This window comes from Anser cygnoides, chromosome 1 (assembly GCF_040182565.1).
Source record: "Anser cygnoides isolate HZ-2024a breed goose chromosome 1, Taihu_goose_T2T_genome, whole genome shotgun sequence".
Taxonomy (NCBI): Eukaryota; Metazoa; Chordata; class Aves; order Anseriformes; family Anatidae; genus Anser; species Anser cygnoides.
The window spans coordinates 110,583,825-110,610,794 of NC_089873.1; the positions used below are offsets into that span (position 1 = coordinate 110,583,825).

Here is a 26,970-nt window from a genome sequence, read left to right on the forward strand (position 1 = left end):
GCCCTGCCAGAAATTCTGTTTACCGCGCCAGGCCTCCAAAGCCTCTGCTGTATAATTATGGAGGATATCCAGCTGGTCATACTACAAAACCTCAGAGCAAACAGGGTTAGCCTCATGGCCTCTTGTAAGCTGCTTGCCCATCCACCTTCAGCACTTACTCTTTAAACGTGACAAACGCCTCTACGTCTCTGCAGGTAGAAATCTTTATTCAGACAGAGGTGTCAGAGTCCACTTTGCCAGGCCACCCGAAGCCCGTTTGGTGTTACTCTGCTCAACCACAAACAGAAATGGTGACTACGCCTGCCTGTTACTCCACAGCATCGCTAGAAGCAATTAACAGTTTGGGTTTTCAGCCTTTTTGGTTTTTGAAATTAAATCTCTGCAGGAGTAAGGTTAAGTATCAGAACAGTGAGGCAGAAGAATCTCTCACTTATCAGAGTATTTTCATCTCCAGGTCACATATCATATACGAAGGATAAGGACTGCTTTTGACTGCCACAAAGGTCACAGCAGTCCCCCCAAGAAGGGAAACCTGGCAGACGGTAGTTCCGAAGCCAAAAAATCTCCTTCTTCAGGCACAAGACCAGCTTTCATCCTTTCCATTACCTCTTTAAGGGTTGTGTGGAGCACAGCATCACCATGTAAAGCAAGGTGGGACAGTACAAGCAGCTAGAGCCTGGGTCTGGTTTCTGGGATTCTCCTACAGGCTGCCATCCCTCCCATAGCACATGTCAGTGGGAAGAAGGCAATGCATAGTGCTCTTCTGACAGCAGCAGCCCTTAGTAGGACTATTCTTTCAAAAATGAAAAAATAAAAAGAGGCAAAAAGTCAGTCTGACCTTCCTATTTTGTTGTATTATCATCACGAAGATGGAACAACACTATTTCATCTCAAGCATGATACGTTTCAGAAAGGAACGGTAGGGAAGGAGCCAGACCTTCTGCCTGAAGACAGGGTGGTATTCTGAAAGCACTCAATTAAGCAACTTAATAGCACTGTGGAAGTCACCGCCAGTGGAAAGCTACAGTTTCCTTCTCTCCTGCATTAAAAAAAATAATCTTCAATATTAACAGGCTGCAACTCACATTTTATATCACCAAATTACTTACCTGGACTAGTTTCACAAGCTTCATCTGAAGAAACCACACATCTTTTTGTCAAATGGGAACATATATGACTATAGTTGATTGGGTTGTTAATTCTGTGTGTTGAGTATGCTACAGAATAAGACAAATCCAAGCAGTAGCTATGAAAATATACTTGAGAAAAAAATATAATTGTTCTCTATTCAGCTCCAATGAGTTCCATTGCTCACAAAACGACCTACTTTATGTCAACGGTGTCCTCGGGGCCATGCAAGAACTGTCACAAAGTAACAGGCCTGGGAACTCATTTCTAATAATCTAATTAATTTATGCATTCTTGAGTTTACTGCGGAACTAGCCAACGGGTGATTTATTAAACTAAGAGCCTAGATTCAGTTGTTTGCATGCCCCAAGAGGCAAACAAGGATGTGATTTCCCTTTTTATGAAATCAACTTCAGGGTCTACTATCAAGAATATGAAGTAGTAATGTAATGGCATATTCTGAAATACTGGTTATACTCCATCATTCAGAATGCAAGAAAACCATGCATTCAACTTGGCTTAATTCTGCAGTGAAAGGAATAGAGAAAAAGATTGGGAAATTTGCAACCTAGAAACTATCGGGCTACCTGATAGGCTAAAAAACACTTTACCTTAAAAAACTGAGAAGTTAAACATGAGGAATGAAGACATCGTTAGTACATCATCAGAAAACACTCCAGATCAGTAACATTTCTTGTTTGTAAACTGCTCTCTTAAAACACTAGCATGGAAAAGGATATGACTGAAGATAAATTAGGCATTTATTACCTCTGTTACCAATACTAACTGTATGTCAGATTTAATGAAGTTTACCATCAATGCTCATCTTATCAAAACTGTCGCTGTGTGTTTCCGAAGCCCCACCTATTCAAGGGAACTGCAATCTGGAGCAGCCACCAACACAGAAGTTCATTTACTGTTTGCATTTCACATGCGTCTGTTTCAGATAGGGTACACCATAAAATGACAATGCTCCAAAAAATGTGGACAACAAATTCTGGTATCACAGTATGCCCTGTCACAGTTTCAAAGTAGAATAAGCTGATTCAGCTTGATTAGATCCACATGGACTTATTTAGGATTTCGCTTTACAATATCTACCTATCCCCCATTTAAAAAAAAAAAAAATCACCGAGTTACAAACTATTGGAAACGCTTTAGGAGCTTAGAAATTACACTGCAGGAAACCAGAAAACCTCTACCGCACTTGCTCATTTTCCCCCTTTTTTCCCTTCTTCTTCTTCCCCCCTTTTCCACCCTTTACCTACTGTTATTTTCTGTGAAATTCCACTAACCAATTTCTTTTGAGTTAGGGAAAACATAAAAAAAAATATAATAATAATCCCAAGAAATGCTCACTTTCTAAAACAAGTGTACTAAAAATTTGAATAGATGTTTTCAAGATTCTTTTCCAAAAAACAATGATTAAGTTTGTTAAAGAAAGATAAAATGGATGTTATAAACAATATTATAAACATTGCTCAGATTTCAGCAGAAATTCATTTCATGTGGTTTTGTTGCACAATGAAAAAAAAAGGTAGTACAGGGAAGAGCTCTGCACCAGAGGGAAAGCAATGGAGGCCTCAGCAGGTTACGTGGAGACGGCAATTTGCTAAGGAAGCAACTTGTATATAACGTGGTGCAATTTCTGATGTGTGTGTAACAGCAACTACTGCTCATACCTTTGATAAAGCTCACAAGGCATTACTGAAAGCTAATGTCTGATGGGATATTATGATATCGTCATTAACTATTGAAGTATTATGGTTTCCCAGATCATTCAGTATTCACTTTTATTCACAAATTGCACTTACTATTTCTCTCATTCTGCTTCATGACGTTTCAAATCTCCTGGGGAACAGGGTAAGGGAAAAAGGGTATGTAGAAACATGTAACAGCTGCCACCTGCAAATGTCTTTGCAACAAACCTTGTAGATTTGTCCATGAAACATGTAAAAATTTGGACTGATGACTAAACCAATTTGCTCCTTTATTTCCAGTTGCTGAATCAGACTGAAAACCCGCTAATCCTAATTTCCTCCTGATTACCGTAGTTACGAAATAAATAAAACAGCATCCTGAACCCATGAACGACATCCTGTGGGCATTTAACAGGAGGAGCTCTGAGCCATCTTTCGTTTTGAGAAGAAGGGCTGTCAGCCAGTGCCTTTCCCCATAAAGCTGTACCCTGGACTCCACAGGTGACTGACTGCCCGTTTGACAGCAAAGCAAGAAATGAAGTGGTCATCACCATCTGTGTTTTACCATAACGTAAAACCTCACCATTTCTTTTTCTACAACAGACTTCCAAAGAGGTGACCGTTTGTATACCTGGAACACTTCACCCTAGAAAAGTTCTTGTTGTACAAAACCTAGATAAGACTCAGACAGTGAGATAAGTTGTGTCATATTTGAGATACCCTCTCAGAAATGAAATTCTGATACCACCAATAAGCAAATGAATCTTGCAGAGCCTGCAGCCCTCACTCACAAATTATGGATTTGAAATTAAAACCAGAAGGAAGACGACAACTGACACAACAACTGATATTCTCAGCTGCAATACTATTACCTCCAAGGCGCAGTCCCCTGCATCAAGTAAAGCATAGCATGAAAATACAACAGTAAAGAAGTACTTGTTTAAGTAATATCAAGGCTACAGAACAGATTGTTCCACTCATGCTGACAGTGCTGCAAAAAAAGGTGACTATGCACAGAAAAAAACTGGAGAGAAGACAGTTCTGAAAGCAAGCTCCAAATTCATTCATCTGCTCAAGAAATAGGGCAGTGAAGAAAAGTCCTGAGTCTGGAATTCAAAACGGCACACTTTGGTGTACTCCTGTCTCTGAAGTAGGAAGAAAGGATGTATCATGGACATAGCAAAAAACTTCACAAGAATGTTGCAGAAAAATCTTATTACCAGTATGCTGATAATATTTGGTTATGATACTTGGCATACAAAACCAGATAATAAGTTATTTGGAGGTTCTCGCTTCTTTCCAAATTTTAAAAGATGTTTAATAAAATTGAGATAATTTCTATATAAAAAGTGGACAATAAAGAGTTCTCTCATCACTGTTTATGCTACTTCAACACACCTGCTCATATTTAAAAGAAAAAGAATATTCACAAAATGTTTCTGTAACTGCTTTTTAAATGATGGTGATGCCAGGTTCACCTTTGTGACTACAATAAAAACAACAAGCTAGCTTTTATTTCTTCGGACATTAAGAGTGCAGATTCTGCTTTTACATGTTTTGGATGAAAAATCGTAAGATTAGGACCCCTGCAGTTCAACAAAGGCATCCTTACATTAAATGTTACTAGTAACTAAGAGGAAAAAATAAAGCTACAATGGAATTTTTATGGAAAAATAATTTTGCCTCTCAACCGCACATATTTCATTTGTGAACTTGTTAAAATACGTTTCTTCCTTCTCTTTTCAAAGGGGCTTCAACCTTTGACTATACCTGAAATACAGTTAAAAACACAGCGAATACAAAGTGATTTCAGATATTGCTTCTCCTCCTGTAAAAATGCAATCCCTACTTTCCTTTAAAAGCTGCATTCATACAGTTGCAAAACAAGCCGCCTCATTATAAAACTTAAAGCAAAACTTGTACTGGCAGCAGTGGCAGCAGCAGTCCCTGTGTGCCAGGTGGAGCCTGGTCGGCACCAGGATAAAGGCAGCAGCGTGAGGGGCACCAAGGAGTGGAAGCAAGTTCTGCCTCCAAGGTCATAACCACGGCCTCGCAGCACGCGCAGCACCAGGACCCGCACCGTGGAGAAATGGCAGCAAGCTGAAGTCAGAGGTGGCTCCCTCCTCAGGGAACAGAGCTCCATCTGCACTCCAGGCCCTCTCCACAGAGAAGTTTGCTGCCTCCCCAGGGCTTGGACCAGGGCAGTTACCAGGAAGCTTTCGAGCATAGTACAGCCCTTGGACTATCGCCCACTCCTCCTCTTTCAAGTGGGTACCGGCAACATGGCTACAGGTAGCCCGAGGTCTGTAAAAAGGGGTGTCAGGGCCCTGGGGGAGACAACGGAAGGACTCAGGAGCACAGACAGTGTTTTCCCCAATCCTCCCAGTAACTGGGAGAGACAGGGAACAAAATAGGTGAGCCCAGGTCACCAGTGCCTGGCTCCAAGACTGCTGCCTCCACCAGAATTTTAGGTTTTATAATCGTGGAAGAGTCTTCCAGATCAGAGGTCTTTGGGGGCCTGATGGGACCCACCTGTCTTGATGTGAGAGACATTTCCTGGCTCATAACCTGCAAGACTTACTAAAAGGGCCTTAAACTGTAATTGATCAGGGAGGGGGACACGATTATGAACACTGAGGTTCAGCCAAGGGTTGGTGCAGCCCTGTCTGACGGAGGTAAGGCTAATGGGAGCATCTCTGCTGCTCTGGGGAGCACTGTGTGTTCAAGAGCACATCCCAAATGCTTGTACACCGACGCTGGCACACAGCATGAGTAACAAACGGGATGAACTGTAAGCTTTGGTCCTCCCCCAGAGCTACAATATCACTGGTGTTAGTGAGACTTGGTGGGACAAGTCCCACACATCGGAGTGCTGTTGGCTGTTCAGTAGGGACAGGCAGGGCAGGCGTTGCACTGTAGGTAAGGGAGGGATCAGACTCTGTGGCCACTGCCGTTAGGGATGATGCGGTAAAGAGCCTCTGGGTGTGGATTAAGGGGACAGATAGCGAAGCAGATTCTGTTGTGGGTGTCTACTATCAACCACCCACCCAGGATGGTGGCACGGATGAGCTATTCTACAGGCATTTTGGGAAATCTTGGGACAGGCTGCACAGCTGGAGCAAGTCTCACTGCTCACAGGCTCCACGTTGTTCATACAGCACAGGAGATGTCGGGGCTCAAGCTTTCAAGCCACTTTTTCCCTTACAGCTAAATGTAGAAATGTACGTTGCTGTAGAGCAATGGACATCATAGATGCAACATGGAAAAAAGTCCCCACAGAAGCTGCTTGTAGCTCAGTACGTAAGCACTGAGTCTAGACGTGCATCAAGTTCCCTGCGGTCACTGGGCTGTCTATAGGCATCTGTACATTTAACAGAAGCAATTCGGGAGCATGTAAAATCAAAGAACAAAATGTCGTAGCCCTCCACCGCCCACCAAAAAAGCAGCTAAACTTTTTCTTGCCAGCAGTCTTCCTCCTGCAGTCTGTTGCCACACAGATGGCAAAACATTTTTTGAGGCCTTGTATCGCATGTTCTACTTAAGTCAATGGGAACCCTGACACCAACTTTGCTAACAGAAGGATTGAGTCCATCAACTCCAAGATATCCAGGAGAAAGGAAAAAAAAAGACACTCTTCCTCCCCTCCTCAAAAAAAAAAAAAAAAAGAATCTCAAAAGGATTAGGGTGGTTGCCAAATGGAGAAACTAGAAGCACTTCACATTGCTCCAAATGATTCAGTTGACCACAGCAATATTAATCCCTAGAGAAGAACACTGCCATGGCATAACAAGAAGGCAAATCACATCCGACAAAACTTAGACAAAAATATACATAAGACCTTATTCTCATGCAGAATTAAGATGTGGATTTCCGAGTTCTCAAAGGCAGGACCCACCTCAGCCAGAGACCGTCACAGGGTCTGAAGGGCAAGTATCACCACAGATTCTCAGTCCACTCACTGTATGAATCAGCCTTTCAATGTGAGACACACACAAAAAAGATGTCTACTTAAAGTGAGCAACAGCATAACAGGTTGCTGTCAGCCCGACACAGCTACTTGACAAGCTCTGATTACTACCTTCGGTGAATTACTCTGTTAGCAAAAATCTGAACTATGCCAGCTCAGTACGGCAGTCTCAAAATACCATACAAAAACTGACTTCTACCACCTCCAATCACATGCGTGTGTCAGGGAGAGAAAGGGTGCATGTATGTAAAGATGTCTCTCATTTTCACCACAATCAGCACCAACTCCTCTCCAGAGATTTCTGAACTTGCTGCACCTCAAGCTTTTAGCACACTTTGCTCTTGAAGAAGAAACAACCGAAGTCTGCAGTAGGATTTCATTTCTGTTGAAGCTTCACCCCATTATCACTGAGGCACAATCTCCAGAGAAAGTCTACCATCAGAGTCTACTCTCGTTTCTTCTAGTTGATTCAGGCAACTAATTAACATGATGGTTGTGGCTGCATCCAACTAGACAAGTTCAAAATGTCTCAAGAATAGGACATTCTGGGTAGGAAAGCCCAGCAAAGGCTTCAAGAAAAGAATAATAAGAAAGGGGCTTTACATATAATTTTACAAGTACTACCAAATTCAGCCTTTGGCACCAAACTCACTTGACCATCATCAGAAATGTTTACTACAACAGTATTTGACAGATTGGCACTCTGAATAGTAACCAAGCAGAAAAACTTTTTTTTTTTTTATTAATTACTTCACAAACCAGTACTTTTGGAGTCGTCATGATGCCAATAATCCCCATTCAGGTGGCAGTAATACAATCGAATCATTTCTGTTCTTGCAATCTCCTCCAATTTACTAATTCCTCAAAATCCTCATAGAAATTAATATCAAAACGAAGTACAATAATTTACCATCTATTTCTTCTTTTACTTGTTCCGCAGTAAGAGCAGCATATAATACATTAAATTTAAAAGGATCTTTGGAGCTCTTTGTCCAACAGAAGCTACATTCACTGAATCGGACTGAAGTTAATAAATAAATAAATGAATCATTTGACCATGCCAAGCAAGTACTTCTTGATGCAATGGCTTTTTCAAACTGTCAAAGAAAGAAGAAATAATAATAAAAACCCTTTGCACCTCATATTGCTTTTGCTTATCCTGGGAGAGATTACTTCCTGCCTTGCAGAGCTACACCTGCTGTTCTGGAAATTTTCAAGTGAAAAATGTAGATCAAAGCTTTAACTCCTCTTATCTTCAGGATTATGTTATCATGCAATCTCCTTTATTACTATGTGCTGTGGCTTAACAGTTTCTGTTGTTTAACAGGGTAACTGTTTTAGAGATAAGCTTTAATTTGTTTAGTACTCATGAAAAGTGAGACATTACACTGAAGTGAAGCCATTGCTCCAAATACTGATCTAGGCAACAAAGTCAATGCAAGGATTTGCAAAGACTTCAGATAACTCTATCAAACTTTTAGTGCAGTGTGAGCAGTTTCTATCGAGCTATCAGTGCTGCCCTGCAACAGTCAAGTTGACCCTCCAACACCTTGTAAGACAGCCCAGCGCTTATCCTACAAGAAATTCTTCACCACGGCTGCTACACTGTGTGATAAATACTTGGAAATTTATTTATCACTGTGTGATAAATAAATATTAACTTGGAAATGCCAAATCCACTGCTGCATTATGCTCAGGATAGGATTTTTGTTTGCTAGACAATGGCAAAGAGCAGCAGGTGAGGTCGATGCTCGGGAGCGCAGCCAGAACCCACGCACAGCTCTGGGTCAGCTAGCAGCAGCAGCAGCAGCAGCTACGTGGAGCCGGCTGTGCCCCAGCTCTGCAACCCTGCCTGAGCAAGAGCAGCAGGGAAACCAGAAGTAGGCGGGACGCTGCCTTCGGGGTAGAGGTCCACAGCCTTCTTCTAAAAATACTGCCAGCAGGCCTGTGGAAGAAGTGTTTAGTAGATGACTTAAGAACACCAAATTTCAGGTCAATCACCTCTGTGAGGTTACTGTATGACACTGAATTCATCCGTCTTTCATGCACTTGTCAATTCCTCCTTGTCCTTCCTCTGCTGTCATCATCCTGTCTAAAAATGTCACACTTGTTCACAATTTTTTAACTTCACCTGCTTTCTTTTCTCTCCATTCCTGCACAGATTTGGGTATTTTGAATTTATTTCCTCTCCACTTATCTTGCTGCTCCTGCCCTAAATTAAATTATGGAGCCATATTTACAACTCTGACTAGAATGTGACCTGCTCTTCATTATAGGTTTGATTTAACACCTGTCTTCAAAACCTAATAAAATCAAAGTTTTCCCCATTTAAATTGTGTTGTCCATTACAGAGAAACCTTGCTGGGGAAAGTCAGCGATTAACTGGACATGCTGTAGTACCTTCAGAAATACCTTAAAAGTTTCTTCTTCAAAGGCTGTTCGAGGACTGTAGCAAAACCAGACCTGTGGCCAGCTGTTAGATGAAGGAAAAGTCATGCTCTCCCCGTGTCAACACTCCAACTCACCTGAACCTCTGTGAGCTGGTTCAGACAGGGAGAAGGATCCTTTTTTAATTTTGTTTGTTTGCGGGGGTTAGCTTCATGCGAGTTCAGTTCCCTAAACTTCCTCATCACAAGATGAGACATATGCTGAAATCTGGCAGAGAAGACATGAGGAGGAGGAGGAGGGGAACAAAACTGACTCTTTCTGCAACAGCACGTACCACTTAGGCTCAACGGCTCTACAGCAGCACTCCTAACTGTTAGTTTTGTAAGAAACTCTAAAATTAGCTCATGCAATCTGACTGTCTCATGGGAGAGACTGTTTGTTCTTTCCACAGATCTTAAGCTACAAGAGCTGAAGATGCCATAATTGGAAGTATGTGAAAGTGGGGATGTTTGGGAACTTTGAATTTGGCTGCATACAAGAGAATTTTGGTTCCTTTGCTCTGCTCCAAACTGCAAACCAGAGCGGTGCTCTTGCATGAAACGTCTGAGATAGAGGAATGAAAAAGTGGTAGTAAAACATCACACTGCTGCTCAGCTTAGCAGCTCTGATCCGTACTGCCACTAAAACCTTAAAAGCCATCTTTCAGTTTTCAGCAAGTAATTACAGATTGGCACACCCACTGATGTGTTCTCAGAAACAGCTCCAAGGGAGAGTTTCAATGAGAAACCCCTCTGAAATACTAAGAAGCATACACATATCAGTTCATACAGTATTTAAAGTTTAGCTTTTATAAGATCAGTCTTACCAACTTCTCTTACGTCTCTGGATAGAAGCATAAACTTAATTCCTGTTTCTTGCAAGGCTCTTTGTTTTTTTCCTCTTAGATGGAGTCTACAAACTTGCCAAGCTGTGTGGGAACTTGGACAAGCAACGTGAGCTGCAACAGTTCACAGATGTTTAAAGACATACTCATCAAAATCAATCTCGGATTTACAATGTTTTTACAGATTTACAATGTCTGTAACTGGCTTAAACAAGGTAAAGCAAAAGATACTAAAGGGTCTTGATAATGCGTCAAAAAATGGTGCTTTCCATGTGCAACTCAGAAGTCTAACTTGCAAAGAAGCCACTTACTGACCAACCAAACTGTGATCACACAGCTTTGACAGAGCTGCATTCACAGAATAAGTGGAATAAGTTATGAACGGAGGAAATCAGGTGTTTTACAAATGCTTAATTTTTACTGTTCTTCAAGACAACATTCAACAGGAAAAGAAGCAAATTTAATTTCACTAGATTATAAAACTGTTTTATATTCTGAAAAACATTACAGTTTCTTCAAGCAGTTGCGACCGGACATCTTGTATACAATTCATTTGCCATCGGATCAATGATTTTCTGATCCACAATAACGTTTACAAAAAGAAAAAACAAGTTGGCAAGAGAAAAGCTTCTATGACATTGTATTTCCTTATATCCAGATTAACAGCATTCATTTTAATATTCATACACAGAAGAAAAAATTTAAACATGCTATGTCATTACTGTACAAGGAACTTTTTTGTTTATTTGTTTTTGTATGTAACAACTATCAGCAGCCACAAAATACGAAGCTGATGTTTTAACAAGATGCTGTAACATATCTTTTAAACACTACACAACGTTCTTCTAGCTAAGATAGAAACTCACACTAAAGAGAAGGACACTTCCATGGTTGGACCAGATGATCTTGCAGGTCTTTTCCAACCTCAGTGATTCTATGATTCCCCCTCCCTAGCAAGGTTGCATCCTAAGATCTCATAACAATTTGGAATTGCCTTACGGACCTTAAACCCAATACTCTTGTTTTAGTCTCAACATTAAGACAGGGGTGAGAAGAACTCTGAAAGATCTAAAAGGAAGTCCTCCCCTTTCAAGCTTTTTCATTACTAATTTGCTGTAACATCCCTTGAGTGAAATCCTCACCCTACTCATGTCAGAAGTTAAAATTAACAGCTGAAATTCTGCTCAAACTATTTAAAACCACACTATGTACATACAAAAGGAAAAGGTGGATGAAGCAGCCAATAATTAGCCAGATATTCAGAAACCTCTCTCCATGATTGTATATTACAATTAATCCACAGCCATCTAGAATTGAGAGTATTCTTTTCTATAACTAGCACACATCTATCAAAACAGATTATCAGTGGGATTTTTGATTAATAGAGGCATACAGCATTTGGAAGATTAAAGCAGGCATTCTGTACTACATAATATCTTAATTGGATAGAGAATAACCGGATGATAATGTCAGAGCATGGATTAGAAGTGGTAGTAATAAACTGCTTAGTGAAAAAAAATGCAGTGTCCCAGAAATCAAAAATATTTCCCCACCCAACCTTGGGGTATTGTCCTATGAATGCAAGCAAGCACCACCTTCCTGACAGGTTCAAAGCTAAAGAGCAACAGAAATCATCTTTCCCTTTTTTACGTCTGGCTGCAGAACTGACAATTGAAAATGTGTATAAAGCATCTTCCCCTTTACTTACAAATTTAGACTTTTGAACAGAAACCTACTCTGTGCTACCAATCTAAACAGATCGGCCTGCTACTCATGAACTTCATACACACTACTATACAGAAGTAAACATATCTCTAGTTAATATTTCTAATTTCCAAATATTTCAAAACATATAGACAAAGGGTAAAACACAGGAAAAAAAAAAGAAAAAAAAAGTTTAAAGAAAAGGAAAAGGAAGAAGCTCACCCAAAAAGAGAGCACCACTATTACCGCAGGACAAAGTTATTATGAGATATTAAGATACATCAAAGAAAAGCTGCAGGAAAGCTGCAGGACCCTCCATAAGAAAAGAGGATGGCCCCAAAAATATGGGCTGCCACAAGGCACACTGCCTCTTCAGGCATCATGTAGTCATAAACAGGGACCTGAAAGAACTGAAGCCCCTCAACACCCAAAACAAAAAAACAAAAGAAAAACAACAGCCAAAAAAACCCCATACCCAGACACAGCTCTCACAAACAGCCTCAAGAAGGACTCACACTTGCACCCGTCCATCTACGAGGCAGACTCGCAGAAGCCATTTCCCTGATTTCAGTGCCTTTAATTGGACACAGACCTGAGGTTGCCAAGGCATGGCTCCTGCCTCACTCCATCTCTTCTCCATTTATTGCTAACACTTCTCCATGAGCCAGCAATAACACAGGAGCTGGATCAAGGAGCTGACCTACTTCTGAAAACATCCCCCCAAGAATAAAAACTGCATCACAGTGGAAATTGCCAGGAATTAAGGATGACCCAGGACGACCTTTTGGAAAGTGGGATAGATCACACTGAAGTGGTCCTACAACCATGGTCTGAAAAGGTGGAGGAAAAGAAAACATGTTAGCATGGACATTTCCTCAAAAGGGCTGAAATGTAACAGTGATATATTTTCTTCACTTAAGGTAACCTTCCCACTCTGTCTCTCAGACTTTTAACGTTATCTATTGAAGGAACAGCTGCTACAAGTCTGTCTTAGAGCTATATAGGGTAGGATGTAGGGGGAGATGAATCTTTAAAGAAAAGAGTAGATGTATCTTTCCATGTGAGGAAGAATAAACAAATGGTGAAATGCAGCAGTAGAGATCAACTGTTGTTCCCATCAGGAAGGACATCATCTGCAGATCACACCCAACGCCACGCAACCCTCTGGGAAGTTTCTTGAGGTTCTTGGGCCAAGAGTTGGTCTAAATGAGCTTGGTTCCCCTCCCTAGGTGTGGCAAGAGACCTTGTCTAAGTGTGTCCCTTTGTAACCTTACAGAGCGAACCACAAGCACAGCACACTGAAAACAGTATTTTACATTTTCTTCTTGTCTTTTACATCTTCAATTTAATAAATGCCTTCTGACATCTGATCGCATGCTGAATGGTTGTCTGCTAGGTGAATGCTAAACTGAAAAAGGCAGCAGGACTACCTGCATGTAGGCACCGCGCCTGTGTGGCTTTGAGGACAACCACCTCAGCTCACTCCTGACACAAACACTACACTGACGGACCCCGGCGATTAAGCAGTGCCACTCATCTCATCTATCATATCTGTGAAATCCAAAACTAATCTAGGGGAAAATACAGCATAGCTGCTTCATTAAACACTGCAGTACAGATTTACCTAAATATATATTTACATAGGCAATCCTCTTCCATTTTCATTCCCTTCCCTCCCTCGGCCTTAAAAGCAGAATCAGCTTTCCCTCCCCAAGAAAAACACGTTTCTTCAAAAGGATTTGAAAAAAAATTGTCATAAAAGAAATTGAACATATTGAGATTCTGATGTTTTTAATCTAATTTATTTTCAGGACATACAAAGAAGTCTGCATGGGGAAAAAAGGAACAGGGAGCTCTTCATTATTAACGAAATAAAAGAAGGCAGCATCTTGCAACACATATGCACTAAGTTTCATTAGTCACTTGATTTGAAATATATTTAAATGGTAGACTACAGCATCTGGGCTAAAAGCTCCTACTTTCTCAAGAAAGTTACACTGTGAACATGCTACGGTTTAACTGTAGGGTAAAGATCATCTGTAGTAGAACCTGCATTTGCAAAATACTAAGTTTTCATTGAAGCAAGTGAAGTGTAAGCACTGGCAGAAAAAGTAAATTAATTCCATTTTTCCTGTGGACCAAAAGCTAAGTTAAAAAAAAAAAAAAAAGACCTCAATAATCAATGCAAGGAGTGCTAAGATACCGTTCACCCAATCTTTTAAGCATGACTGTGCACATCTTAGAATATACCAACACACGTGTGCCTTGAAAATGTCATTTGTTTTAAGGACGGTCTGTGCTGCCAAAAATCTGTATATTTCCCATGATTAAATGGATCATTTTCCTCAGAGCGAAATGTATGACTTTTTAAACTTAATTTATAGGGGTGTAGGTTTAAAATTCAGTTTCTTCTTCAATGCAGTGGCTATTTGGTTTGAGAAACTAGAAAGAGCACATTATACAGCCTAGATAAAAGCAACAATTCATATTAGGGTGAAAATGACAAGATAACATGGAGAGAAACTGTTATCAAAGGAGCAAGGCCATTTTCATTGCATTTCAAATTCTCTTCCCAGAAGAAAAGCCTGATTTTAAATTTATTTATTAAAAATTATCACCATTCCTGGCAGCCCAACAACCCCTTTAACAAACCTGCAGCTCTCAGAGCGGCAGCTGCTGCCACCAGTCCTGCCTGCCTGACTTTGGGACATGTGGTGCCCAGGGCAACAAGACCAGAAGGATTCTGCGACACCCCGGTGGTGTGGAGTCAAACAAACAAAATGAGGATGGAGCAGCAAGTTCGATGTGATGGTGGACCCTTCGGCCCACCTATGGATGAAGTGACTTGAGGATTACCTTGAGGCAGGAGGTTGTAGGGCGAATCAATGCCAAAGGCTTATTACCATCACATCCCAAGTTGTGCTGGATCTGGTTAGGAAGCTGCTTTGGGTTTCAGCAGCAACTTAACTAAGCACGTGGCATAAACAGAGAAGATTTGAGCAAATGACACCAATATCCTTTCTGGAAGTATTATAATTAGAGATTATATATGTCAACACTGTTTTGTCAACAGCTACAGTGACTTATCTGTTATCTGAATTTACCCTACTCTTTTCTGATCCTCCACCTAGCACCAAGAAATAACCACAGCACAGCAATGTGCACTTGTAATTATTATTTTTTTTAATTTCTGGGGCAGACTTCTGTAAGGAATGCACATCCATTGCAAGACACTGATGGATCTCACTGATATGTAAGATGGAAGCAGGTACATGTCACGACCTCGCAGACGAACCCAAGCAGTCAGGTGCGCTCAGAGGCCAGGGGTAACGCTGGCTGAAGCCAACCCCGACACTCTGCCGCTGCAAGCTGCTCTAAGCATCTAGTCAAAGGTTGGCAGCAAGCCAGTAGCTGGCTATGAGGCACGCCTAGATCTCCAAGTTCTCAGGTTTATACTCCATCCCTTCAACAGTGCAAACACAATCCAAAGCCAAATGACTTTTACTGTGTTTTTGGTTTGCTTTAGAAAGTACAATTTTCAGAACAGTTCCTCTCCATTCTGTTCAATTCCATGCACGCTTTAAGTGGAAATAAGCACCTCCAAATTAAACTAAGCGTGTGTGGGGGAGACACATATTAGGCAACATGAATTTTCTGCCAGCTGTGAGTGTTGATTTTACAATTCATTTTGGACACTGAGTTCAGCACAGACAAGTAAAATAATGTCAGCCCTTCAAGCAACTTATATAATGTATCCTAATTACTAGATATAAAATTCAGCACATAGTAGCTGTTTAAAATTGCTAATATAATACAACACACACCAACATTTTCCATCTGAACACTCATTCCATTTAAATGGGGAACCGAACACACCTAAATTAACTTCCTACTCCTCACATTCATGCGACTATGAAAACATGTACTTTGCCAAAAGGCAGGTTCCAGCTTGGCTTTGTGAAAACTGTTTAGCAAAATAAGCAGCTGCCTGGCCTTCAGTGTTGAGCACAACCTGCTCCAAAATGCACCTTCCTTCAGTAATAGCGTGCCCCATCAGAGCTGCTGCCACCTTCCACTTGAACATCTGTGGGTAGGGATACCAAAATTCCTCCACAAAACAAAAAGCAAAATCCAGGAGCAGCGGTCCCCACGTTTCAGGGCATCAGCTAACGTGCAATCAGTGGCTGTTGGGAAGAAACTTTACCCGGGGGGCTAGTTATCCAGTAATTGCAGATGGCAGGGTTTTTCCAACATCCCTCTAAAATAGCTGGTACTGCAGTGTCAGCAACAGGACTAGATTGACCGATGGCTTGATTTGAAATGTCAGCTAGTATACTCACAACAAGTTAATGATTTTGGCACATACACAGGTGTAACCACTCCATTTACATTAATGCACCCTGAATAAACATTGTTCTAGTGCCTGCAGCACTTGCATTTGACAGCTGTATGCAATTCAGGCCCATGCCATTTTACTTTTCAGTAATGGGTACAAATTACAATAATAATGGGTACAAATAGATTGTATACATCAGTTTGATATTAAAAAATACTGTGAATAAATTGTACTTCTCTAATGAGTGTCTAATTCTACCCAGAAACATTTGATTTTGCTGTATTTAAAAAAAAAAAGAGAGAGGCAACCAGCTTAAGTTGCTAACTCCTTAATAAACAAGTACATTTTATTTAGTTTGCCTTACCTTAAAAACACATAAGATTGTATAGATCTGAAATCAGAAAAGATCAGTGTGCCCTGCTTCCAGAACCACTTCTTGTTATTTCAGGAGCAGAGTTTAACTGAAGTCAAGGAAATTAGTTGGTTGCATTCAAGTATCTTTCATTTCCTTTCAAATAAGTTACAGTTTTTGAGCTTTGTCATATTCAAACTGTGGGATGTGTTGCCCAAATACAAATCCAGACAGTTCCTGCACTGCACTGAGCTCCCACTCAAAAGAAGAAGAGAAGCAACAACAAGTGACATACATCTTTAAAACACGTAGGTGGTTCTGCCTATTACTTGTTCCTCCCTTTCTGCCCCTGCAATGCTCCTCTGCTGTTACTTCCTGCATCAAGGCTTCAAAAATCCTCCTACACTGGCAACAGACAAGGAGAGGCAATGATGACAATCTCAAGGGAAACATGCAAGGCTACCTGTTATGCCTTCTCTAAAGGAGAAATCTAAGTCCTTCTGTACTCCACACATGTTCCAGCGTTGCAATGTACAGAAAAGCTCTTTTTAAAGTTATTTATAAGGAGACAGAGGAATGCATCTACTTTTGTAAGTTTTGCTGAGAGGGGAGATTTGTTTGTTTATTTATTTCTGTGTACTTTCATGGAAGAAAACAAAGCCAGAGACTACCCGGAGTACCATTTTGGATTAACACTGAGTGAATAGGAGTTTCCTGAAGTTACTAACTTTGTATTATTTTAGAGCCAAGGAGCCCATACAGCAAGAACTCTGCTGTACTTGCTCACTGAGTTTTTGCCCAGCCACCTCCTCTAGGTATGTCCTTTCTGGTCTTTCCCTGGTGTAGGAGGAACTGGGTGCATAGGTTACCTCTACAGGATGTACTACAGGAGAACATCATCCCTTGCATTATAGCCCCAATAATAATGACTGGCACAAAGCTACACAGGATACCTGCAACAAAAAAAACAGGTAGAACAACAAGATGGACAGAAGAGATTTCTCATTGGAGATGCAGGGGAAAATCTCATCCCCAGCTCCCTGTCATTTCAATGCTCAGCTCAGAGTTGGGGGAGGAGGGGGAAGGGGGAACAGCACCGCAGCAGAGCAGTGCCAACAGCTGCCGCTCCAGGGGGACTGAAGAATGAAGGAAGCTGCCATGGTGTCAGACAGCGTGACAAACAGATTCGGGCAGATTACCTGTCTGCTTTATTAGCAGAACATATAAACTCTGCCTGTACTGAGAAAAAACACACCTCAAGAAGCAGCAGTCAGCCTTTTGGGGAAAAAGGCAACATGGAGAAGAAAAAAAGAAGGAAGAATAAGGTTGCATCTGGCAAAACTAAGAAAGATTTTACCCATGTACTATTCCAATGCAAAAGGTACCCCATCTCAATCTCAATGTCTATTGCTTCCTGCTAACAGGAAAATGCAAATTTGCCCCACTCCCTGGGCCCAGCAGCAGGTGCTATCTCCACAGCCAGTGTAAACAGCAGAAGGCAAGAGGAAAACCACCTCACTCGTTACCCCCTGGATACAAAGCATATTTGGAGCATCAAGCAACAAAGGGTTCTCCACGGCTGAGAAGCCAGCCTGACCGGTGTGTACTAGCACTACTCTCCAAATTCTTTTCTTTAGTAGAAGAAGGTGCTTGTATCTGATTTTTCCATTCTTCTTGTCAAGTCATGGGAAAGTAAGACAAAAGCAAGACAGTAATGTCCTTTCCTGGCCATACCAAAAGCCCATCATGCTACAGAAATGGACGAGGGGAAGCACGGAAGACTATGGGAAAAAGCTGTACAAAATCAGGAGCTTCTGTCCATTCTGCAGGGCTGGATCAATTTTGATTTGACTTTTAATTTTATCTCATCAGCAGATCTGACCTTCATAATATTTGTTATTATTTGTTACCAGCATTAAAAAAGCAGGGACTCGCACGATTCCTCCCCACCCGCAAGCAGCTGCTTACAGAGCTGTGGCGCTGCCAAGTGCTCTGACGTCCCACAGCAGCCTGCCCCTTCCTACAGCCAGCTGGACAGGGCGACTCAGGTGGAGAAGAAAGCCAAGGGATCAGGCAGGACAGCCAGGGCATCAGCACTTTCCCACGAACAAACAGAAAGCCTACTGGCGAGCACAGCAAGGAAACAGTTTTCAGCCAGATCCGCACGTTTCAAAACTCCACGGCAGAATTGCTCGCTCTTGAAGTTAATGAGAGCGCACTGCTTAATCACTGCTGAGGGTGACTGAGAATTACCTTCTGCCCACCCTTACTCATGTATTTCTCCCGGATCTCTGAGGACCTGGGAGTGAAAGCAAAGGAGGCAGCTGCCAGCTCCAGCAGCTGAGCCAGATGACCCACTGCAGTCCTGGGCATGCAGACAAAACCCCCATCTCCCTGGCTGCTCTCTACCGTGCCTACTACCTCCTTAGCCTTTTGATGTCTTATGCCCCAGTAATAACACAGATTAACTAAAAACAGTAAGATGCCTGCCCCATTTTTAGGGAGCAGCCTGGCCAACAGCTTGCCTTGTGACAGCGCTGAACCCCCTATGCTGTGCTTTTAACTGTAGCTACAGAGACGCCCTAAAATTGCGACAAGATCACCCAATATAAGCACCCTAATAATTAATATATAAGCACCCAGTATTAATACATAAGCACCTAATATTAATATAATAAGCACCCTAGGCCTTCCCCTGCTTCAAGTAGGGCTAACACCAAAACCAGACCAAGCTCCTTGGGCCCTTGGCCCGTTCACTTCTCCCAGTTTCCAGAGATGGAGACTCCACATCCCTCCTGGGTACCTGTACCAGCTCTTGGCCACTCTCCCTGTGAACATATTTTCCTTATGTATACTCATAGCTGTCCTTACTATTCCCTTTGTTATCAGTCAGTATACAGCTACTACCTTCCAACTCCTTTTCCTTTTTTTTATTATTTTTTTTTTTTAATAGAAGCATTTTTCTATGCCATCCAAAATTTCAAAATCACCTGACATTCAGCTGAGTTTTACAGTTCTCAGTCCTTGTTTTGGAATCCTTTCTTACTGCAGCCCCTGTAACTGAATTGCCAAGCTCCTGAATTATTCATGCCTTAAAACTGACCAAACTTTCTATTCTTACTTCCTATAAATTCATGTATTTTTTTCTTTAACTTTAGAAAGACTTTCTACCTTGTGAGCTTTTATTCACTTTCTACTTTCATCTTCTTATTTCTTCCCCCACCCTCGATAATTTCATTATATGTAAATCAACTTTATTTAGATAACTCAAAGCAGACTATGGAAATCAAGAAGAAACCTTTTAAACCCTGCCAGCATGTTATGTTTGGTATTTTTGTTAGTATTATATAAAAATATTATGAATTTCAAAAAGCAATACTTTTTATTAAAAGACAAAGCTAATGGCGAAGTACCCATTTTAATATCCTTTATAGGTTATTTCTTAAAATTAGTATTCATGACCATAAAGCCCAAACTCAACAACTGAACAATACACCGTAAGAAACATAAGGAACAATCAATGGGTGAAAGGGCAGGAATGAAGATGCTAAGAGAGAAAAGATCTGAAGTGCGAATTATCTTCCTTTTTAAAGAGGCATTTTCACAGGAATTAGTTTGACATTTAGGAAGCAAGACAGCCACTGCAATGGCAATAAGAAATAGCCCCTACTTTAAAAAAAAAAAAAAGAGATGGTATAAAAAGACATAAGGGCTAAAGCAACTCAAGCCATGCCCTTTTGTTTCATGGCATGAAATCCACATTTTCTTTTCAAATTGTCACACACTGGTACGAGGTTATCACACTATCACAGCATGGAGACAAAACAAAATTAGATACACAATCTGTTCTTAGGACATGAGTGAGTGGGTAATAAGTTTCTGCTCTCAGATATGAAATTGTTCATTGTGACTTCATCTGTAGGGCAAGCTTTTTCTATTAAGAAACTCTGAATGGTTCAGTGTGCAGCAGTGACCAATAACTCTGGACTGACCCACGGTATTTCAGTATCGTGGTACAATTACAATGGACATGTTGCAGCTGACTTCCAAGATCAGCCCAGTTTATTTAAAACACTGTTGTTCTTTCTGTCATCTCAGCTTTATTCAAAATACTTTATAAATCAGAAGTTCATTGTACATATACTATATAAAATTATCCCCCATGGGCATACGACAGAGGGATGAAATTGCCCAACAATACTCTCGACGATCCCCCTGCAGACAATTTTTGAAGCTGTTTTAATAATAGCCTCTGGGGAGAGCCTCTTTAAGAAGGGTAAAAGGGCAATGGAGCCGAAGAGAAAATAGAAAGTTAAGATCCCTATGGATTCAGTCCTCCAGCAAGCACCTGCACATCGGTAATTCAGAATGAGAAACACTACTTATTTCCTGAACAAGGGACTTACTTCCTGGCAATACTGCAGAATTCCTTCTTTAGTGCCGATGCAGGTCTTGGTCCCGGAGGGGTCAGATTCCCATTTTCCATTCTGAACATTCATGTGCATATTGAGTTTGCCACAAAACATGGCGATTTGAGGCTCTGCCAACAATCCAGCATTTCCATCAGCAGGCACCTAGAATGAGAAGAAAAAATAAGTTTTACTCTTGTATCTGACATTTCAGTCCTTCCAAAGCAGTAACAGCCATAGCAAGCCTGAATCAAATTCTAGGCTTACCCACCCATGGCTGTAAAGACTCAAGTTCGAGAAATACGTAACGAGGAAATAAAGTCTCCACAGAAATTCAGACACGCAATAATGTCACACAAAGTTTAAAGGAGTAAACAAACTCCCGAAATTATCTCATTGACTTGGGCTAAACACAGAACAAAAAATATTGTTGATTACAGAAATTTAACTTGGCACACTGGCAATGGGACAGGAAACTCTAGGCCAAGTGCTCTTCCCTGCCCGCGACAACTGCCCTGCCCGGCCCAGCGCCACCAGGAGCCGCCCTGCTTGCAAGGCCTACCTGCTGCCAGAGCATGGAGCTCCACACCAAAGCCACCCTCGACAATTTCTGAACTGAACACAATTCTGTAATGTCTGTTAGCCTCCTGCCTGCACTTAGAAAAAAGCTAGCTCAACCCTCTTCGCCCACAGACCTCCACGTCGGTTTAACCACTGAGCCTGCACGATGCATGGGAGAAACAGAAGTAACGTCTGCGGAGCCAGATTTATATTAATCCTTTCCCAAAACACTTTATAACCATGCAACAGCACTCGTATGAAATCAAACATTTTAAAGATTCTGTTCCACTACTTAATCAGCACTTTCACTGGTAACAGAAATCACACCAAAATCCACGTTAGGGTGCCTATGACAACAAGAAATTATTCCAAATGTCCTGTTTTCAAGAAGCCATAAACCATTCCTTTTTCACCAAGGTGCACCCTACCTATATGTAATTCATCTTAATCCCTACCAAAATTTTAAAAAGATTAAAAATTAAAAGTAGATAAATCAGTAGCTGAAATGAAAGGATCAACGAGTCTACCATAACTGTAAAGGGAGCAAAATGTCTGTCAAGAAGACTACAGTGGAGGAAAGCACACATCCAACACTAGTCAAACAATCTGCCTCCAACCAAGAATGGGAACAAGTCATACTGCACAACTCACGATCCAGTTCGATTTTAGCATCTGCAAAGATAAATCTCCTCCTGAGGTAACGTTCATCATGAGAGAAGTCAACAGGGATTCATGGTCCCTCGTGTCTCAAAAGTGAGCCTGTCACATTAGAGGTATGGTAGAGTACGCAATTATGTTTAAATATCTATTTTTAACTTTTAATTTTTTAGCTAGAATGCTTCTCAGGGGAAAAATTAAAAACATTTGAAAAATTCATGAAAAACTGAAGACTTTCTTTTAAGAGGTATGCAAATCCAGTATCTTAATTTCCCCACTCTTCATTTAAACATTCCCCTTCCCCCAGAAAAGCTTCATGAATTTTATATGCCTACAATGATAAAACACTGCACCAAGAAACATTAGGAGTCAACATCTAACTACCCTAACATACTAGATTAACACTGCAAGTTAAAATGCCATAATTAAAACAAGTATTTCAGGTTCTATGAGTTTTGTTTGTTTGAAAAGAACATTTATTTTCTTGTTTTCTTTAATACTGTAATGTAGCCTAAGGAAAGAAGGAACACATCTACTGGCAGTGACTTCCCGTCACTATCTCAGCTTCTCTTCTAGATGCAACATAACTTTACCAAAATTTCAAACAAAATAGACATGAGTCGTTCCATATGTGGCATGTGAGACATGCCCTGTGGGTTTAAAATGGAGAGGTTTTTGATTTTTTTTTCCTTCCCGTTAGCTACGAAGACAGCTAAAGCTGGGGAAAAAAAGGTGGCAGTTTACTTGGAGTGCTATCAATTTAACTCTAACATGACAACCTATGACTGTCTACTTAAAACCTCATTCCCTTCGGAAAGGACAAGACTTCTAGCTTAATCAAATTACTAAAGCAAGTCATGAGCACATTTAGCTTTCTGTATTTTGAGCTGACAGGGCCATACTAATTTACTGCTCAGCATAGCACTTCATCTTATTGATTAAGACAGCTAAATGTTTCTAATCATAAGGAATACAAGAGCAATTAACAGACGCTGTAAACAGAACGAAAGCATTTAGATTATGATCATGAATAATGCAAATCTTTGCTTCCAAAGTTGAACTCCTTTAGAATGCCCTTAAGCAAGGATAGTAGGTTAATGAATTGTCTGTCATATCTGCGGCTTGACGATAGGAGCTTTCAAACAAACAGCTAGAGTGGAAACATCACCTATTTAACGATTTTACATCAGGAAGGAAAAAAAAAAAAGAAAAAAAAGACATTAAACTGTTTAATATCTGAAGGTAAGAGCTTGCTGTCACAATGCAGCCCTGGTGTTTAAACTAAAAGTCTCTCACTTTAGTAATGTCCAGTGTTGCATTTTCAGCATCATATCTGTGAAACTCGCAGTTCCACCACAGAAGCTTTAACAGAAAAACTGCCCTTGAGACAGCCTTTTGTGCCATCTCCATTTTCTTTCTGTAATATATAATGCTAATCCAAGATTTTTGCCATCTGATATTTCATTTCTGAAGAAAATAAGTTGATCTGCTATGGCACTTTTTTCAGATTGAAAACTGTCAGCTTCTTGCTTTTCAAGAAATTACTTACTGTAAAATCCACAGAAACGGCTGATGCTGATGGAGGAGTTTATGCAGAGGTGATGGCCCAAACACAGTAGTCAATCCTAACATTTCTTTATGAGAAGGCAAAGGCTGACTGCATTAGCGCATCTGACCTTGGCCATATGAAACCTAGATTTAGAGCTTCTGATGGGCCTTTTGCTGACACCTGAACAAGATACTCCTGAGGAGCATACAAGATTTCTGTTCACCCCATTTTGCAGGCATGTTTCAGCATTGTTACTCCTTTTTTTTCCCAGAGAGCTAACTTGCCATCAACAGTGACTGACAGTGATCCCAGCATTAAAAAAAATGTGGCTATTGCACCAAGCTTTATACTGCATTGCACTCTTTGATGTGTTGTTTACCTTTGCAATCCTTCTTTCTGACTGTAATAAAAACCACAGGCAAAAAGCTGAAATCCGTGAAGCTAAAAATCCATTATGCACTTGGTCCAAAATAACCAGTTATGCTAAATAACAGATACTTCAGAAGAACGTTTCTGATGACACATTTCCCGGTTCCTTCCCTTTTCTCAATGCAGCCCTACACAGCAAGCCTATACAACATGCAGCCTTCTTTTGTTTTACCAGAGTGAAACGGCAAATGAAAACCTGTCAGCAAGATGCATCAGGCTGCCCCTCCCGCCAGTGCCCACCATGGAGCATTCCCAAGAGACCTGCTAAAAACGGCATCTGGAAGGGATCAGTCCTCGTAGCCTTAATTTATGGGATCTATTTTAATCCAGGGCACATTCCTACATAAGAACAGTAACATAAACAGTGAATTCAAGAAGGCATTATTGCCGTTTAATTTTATGAGTGTGATGGATATGACGTGAGAAAACGAGCCGTGAAGCCTCTCAGGTGCCTGTGAGTTGGACTGGCAGTGGTGGGGGTCTCTGATGCTCACTGCCCGTGCCGCCTCTCTCACGCGGGGTCTCTGCCACCTGCACAGCTTATGCTACTTATGTTTTAAAAGCTTCAATATCAAAAGTAACCTTGAGCTGGTAAGGCCTGCATGCCAGTTTCCAACCTTGCACTGCATTTCTGCTGGCATGCTCAGCATGGCATCTATCAGTAAGAAAAAGCACAAAAAACAGTAAGAGGTATTCTAACAAAATTACTCCATACCTCGCAAACATTCAGAAGTGTTCACTTCTAACAAGTTCACCTACATGTCTTGTGGGTTTGCACAGGTTTTTCAATTTCAGTTCTTACAGCAGGCTCTGCTGCAGATTTTGGTCTCCCCCCAAAGTTAACAGCACTGAACACCAAACACTGCTTAACTTTTCCAGCTGACGAACTTGCTGTACCATCTAGACTATGTTGACATTTGAAGAGTAAGCCTCACCCAACACCCCAACTATATTTTCCATCAGGACTGTCCTAGAAAAGCTTTCCATGAATGAAAGGTGTGCTAGAAACTTCTGGCTGGTCTGTCCCAAGACCTCCAGATAAGAAACTGAGTCACTTATATATTCCATATTACACCAGGAGAAAGAAACAACTCTCTCTTCACACCATCTCCCTTCCCTTCAAGCTTGTCCTGAAGACCTCAGACATATAGCACTTTGAGGAAAAAATAATTCTCCTTTCCCCCCTGCCCAGGAACTGGATTGTGACGACGCCTCACTATCACAGCAAAGCTAAAAATAAAAGATGAGATAACAACTACTTTCAAGAGAGTCTCTGGTCTACACAAGTTGCTAATAAAATCACTAATGGTTCCTTGGGTTGTGTGTTAACAGACACATCCAGCACCAGTTTCGTCACAAAGAGGAATGAAAAACCGTACCTGAGGGAAAAAAAAAAAAAAGTAGCACTTCTTTTAAAACTATTACACAAAAAAATCAAAACCAACTTAAGAAAAGGCAGGAAATTGAAATGAGAGAAAAAAACTAGATGTAGTGACAGTGATTAGTCCCATACAGGTTGTCACAACATTTAAAACAGGAATTCATGAATCGCTGGTCATGTCAAAGGTATATCCAGCTAAAAGACACAAATTGGCAGAGAATTTTGTGCATCAGTCAAGTTATCTTCATAGCCAATGGCTTAATCCACTTACATTCACTGCCTGCCAAGAAAAATTATCTGCACTACAACACAATCAAGTAATCTGGAGCATTGATCTACACAGATAAGCAGCTTCTATACAGTAATGCTGAACAACATAAAGCTATGGTCCAGCTGTTTACAATAACGTCTGTAGTGGAAATCTCTCCTTGACTAATCCTAAAGCTCAAGGGCAGATTAGTCTCCCAAAGAATAATTCATGCAACACAAATTACATTAACGACAACTATTTGTTTTATTAGTATCCTGCAAAAGTGAAAACTATGAGCATATTTATGAAACTGTAATCACATTTATTTTGTCTACTTTGCATATGACCTCGAAGAAGTAGCATGTGCTTTTTTGCTGCCTCTCAGCAAATCATTAAATAAGTTAGACCAATTAACACACTGTCTCCAGTTAACCGTAAGGGCCATGCTCATTTTTTTCACAGTATATCCACAGTTTCCAAAGACCAAATAAAACAGTACTCATCACATTTATCAATAAGACATCTCCACCAGAGACAAATTTCTAAAATGGAAGCTACCAAAATTTGCAAAATGTCAACTTCATGATTCTGAAAAAATTTACCTCTCTTGATTGTACCTTAAGCACTCTACGTAAATATTTGTCTAATGTCACAGGTTGCGAAAGCACCAACCTGGTGTTTTTGCCATAGAAAACAAAGTTATTAAATTTGGTTATACATTTATTAATAAGTAGCAAAATTGTAATAGGAGTTGAAGTTCTGAAAGCAAACATATGATATGTCACAGTGGTAATGGCCTACGCTGACAGCAGGTTCTCCCTTAAACAGTTTCAGCATTTCATCAGCCTGTGCTTCAGTCGCAACACTGGGTTCTTCCAGAATTGCATGCATCTTCCCGCGTGCCGCCCTGCAGGGTTTCCTTTAGAGCAGCTAAATGCTGAAGTGCTTAAAATATTTGACAGCAAAGAAATTTAAAATACTGGAAGCTTATACTTCAAAGGTATTCTGCCTGCTCTCAAAAGAAAGCACAACATGAACCCATTCTTCAGGTGAGAACATTTAAAAAAAAAAAAACACAAACGACAAATGCTAAAGACTGGGATCAGGAATTGATTCCATAAGAGAAAGCTCATCAAGTATATAACTGCTAATTCTAAGTCTGATGCTTTGGATAATGAAAGAAGAGGGACATAATCCATCTGTTTTCCAATTACCTTGTGTCAAATAATGAATATTTGCAAGCCTAATCAAATTAGGACAAAACAAGGTGAGTTCT

The 26,970-nt window shown here is 40.7% G+C and overlaps 1 protein-coding gene across 4 annotated transcripts in view; it reads right to left on the bottom strand.

Moving 5' to 3' along the window:
- The window catches only part of APP (amyloid beta precursor protein), a 222,842-nt gene that overhangs the window by 164,149 nt on the left and 31,723 nt on the right, over positions 1 to 26,970 (bottom strand). For all 4 annotated transcript variants that reach the window (XM_066977765.1, XM_066977760.1, XM_066977753.1 and 1 more), the window contains exon 2: positions 20,865 to 21,032. In XM_066977765.1, coding sequence (XP_066833866.1) covers positions 20,865 to 21,032 — 168 coding nt within the window. The remainder of the gene's footprint in view (positions 1 to 20,864; positions 21,033 to 26,970) is intronic.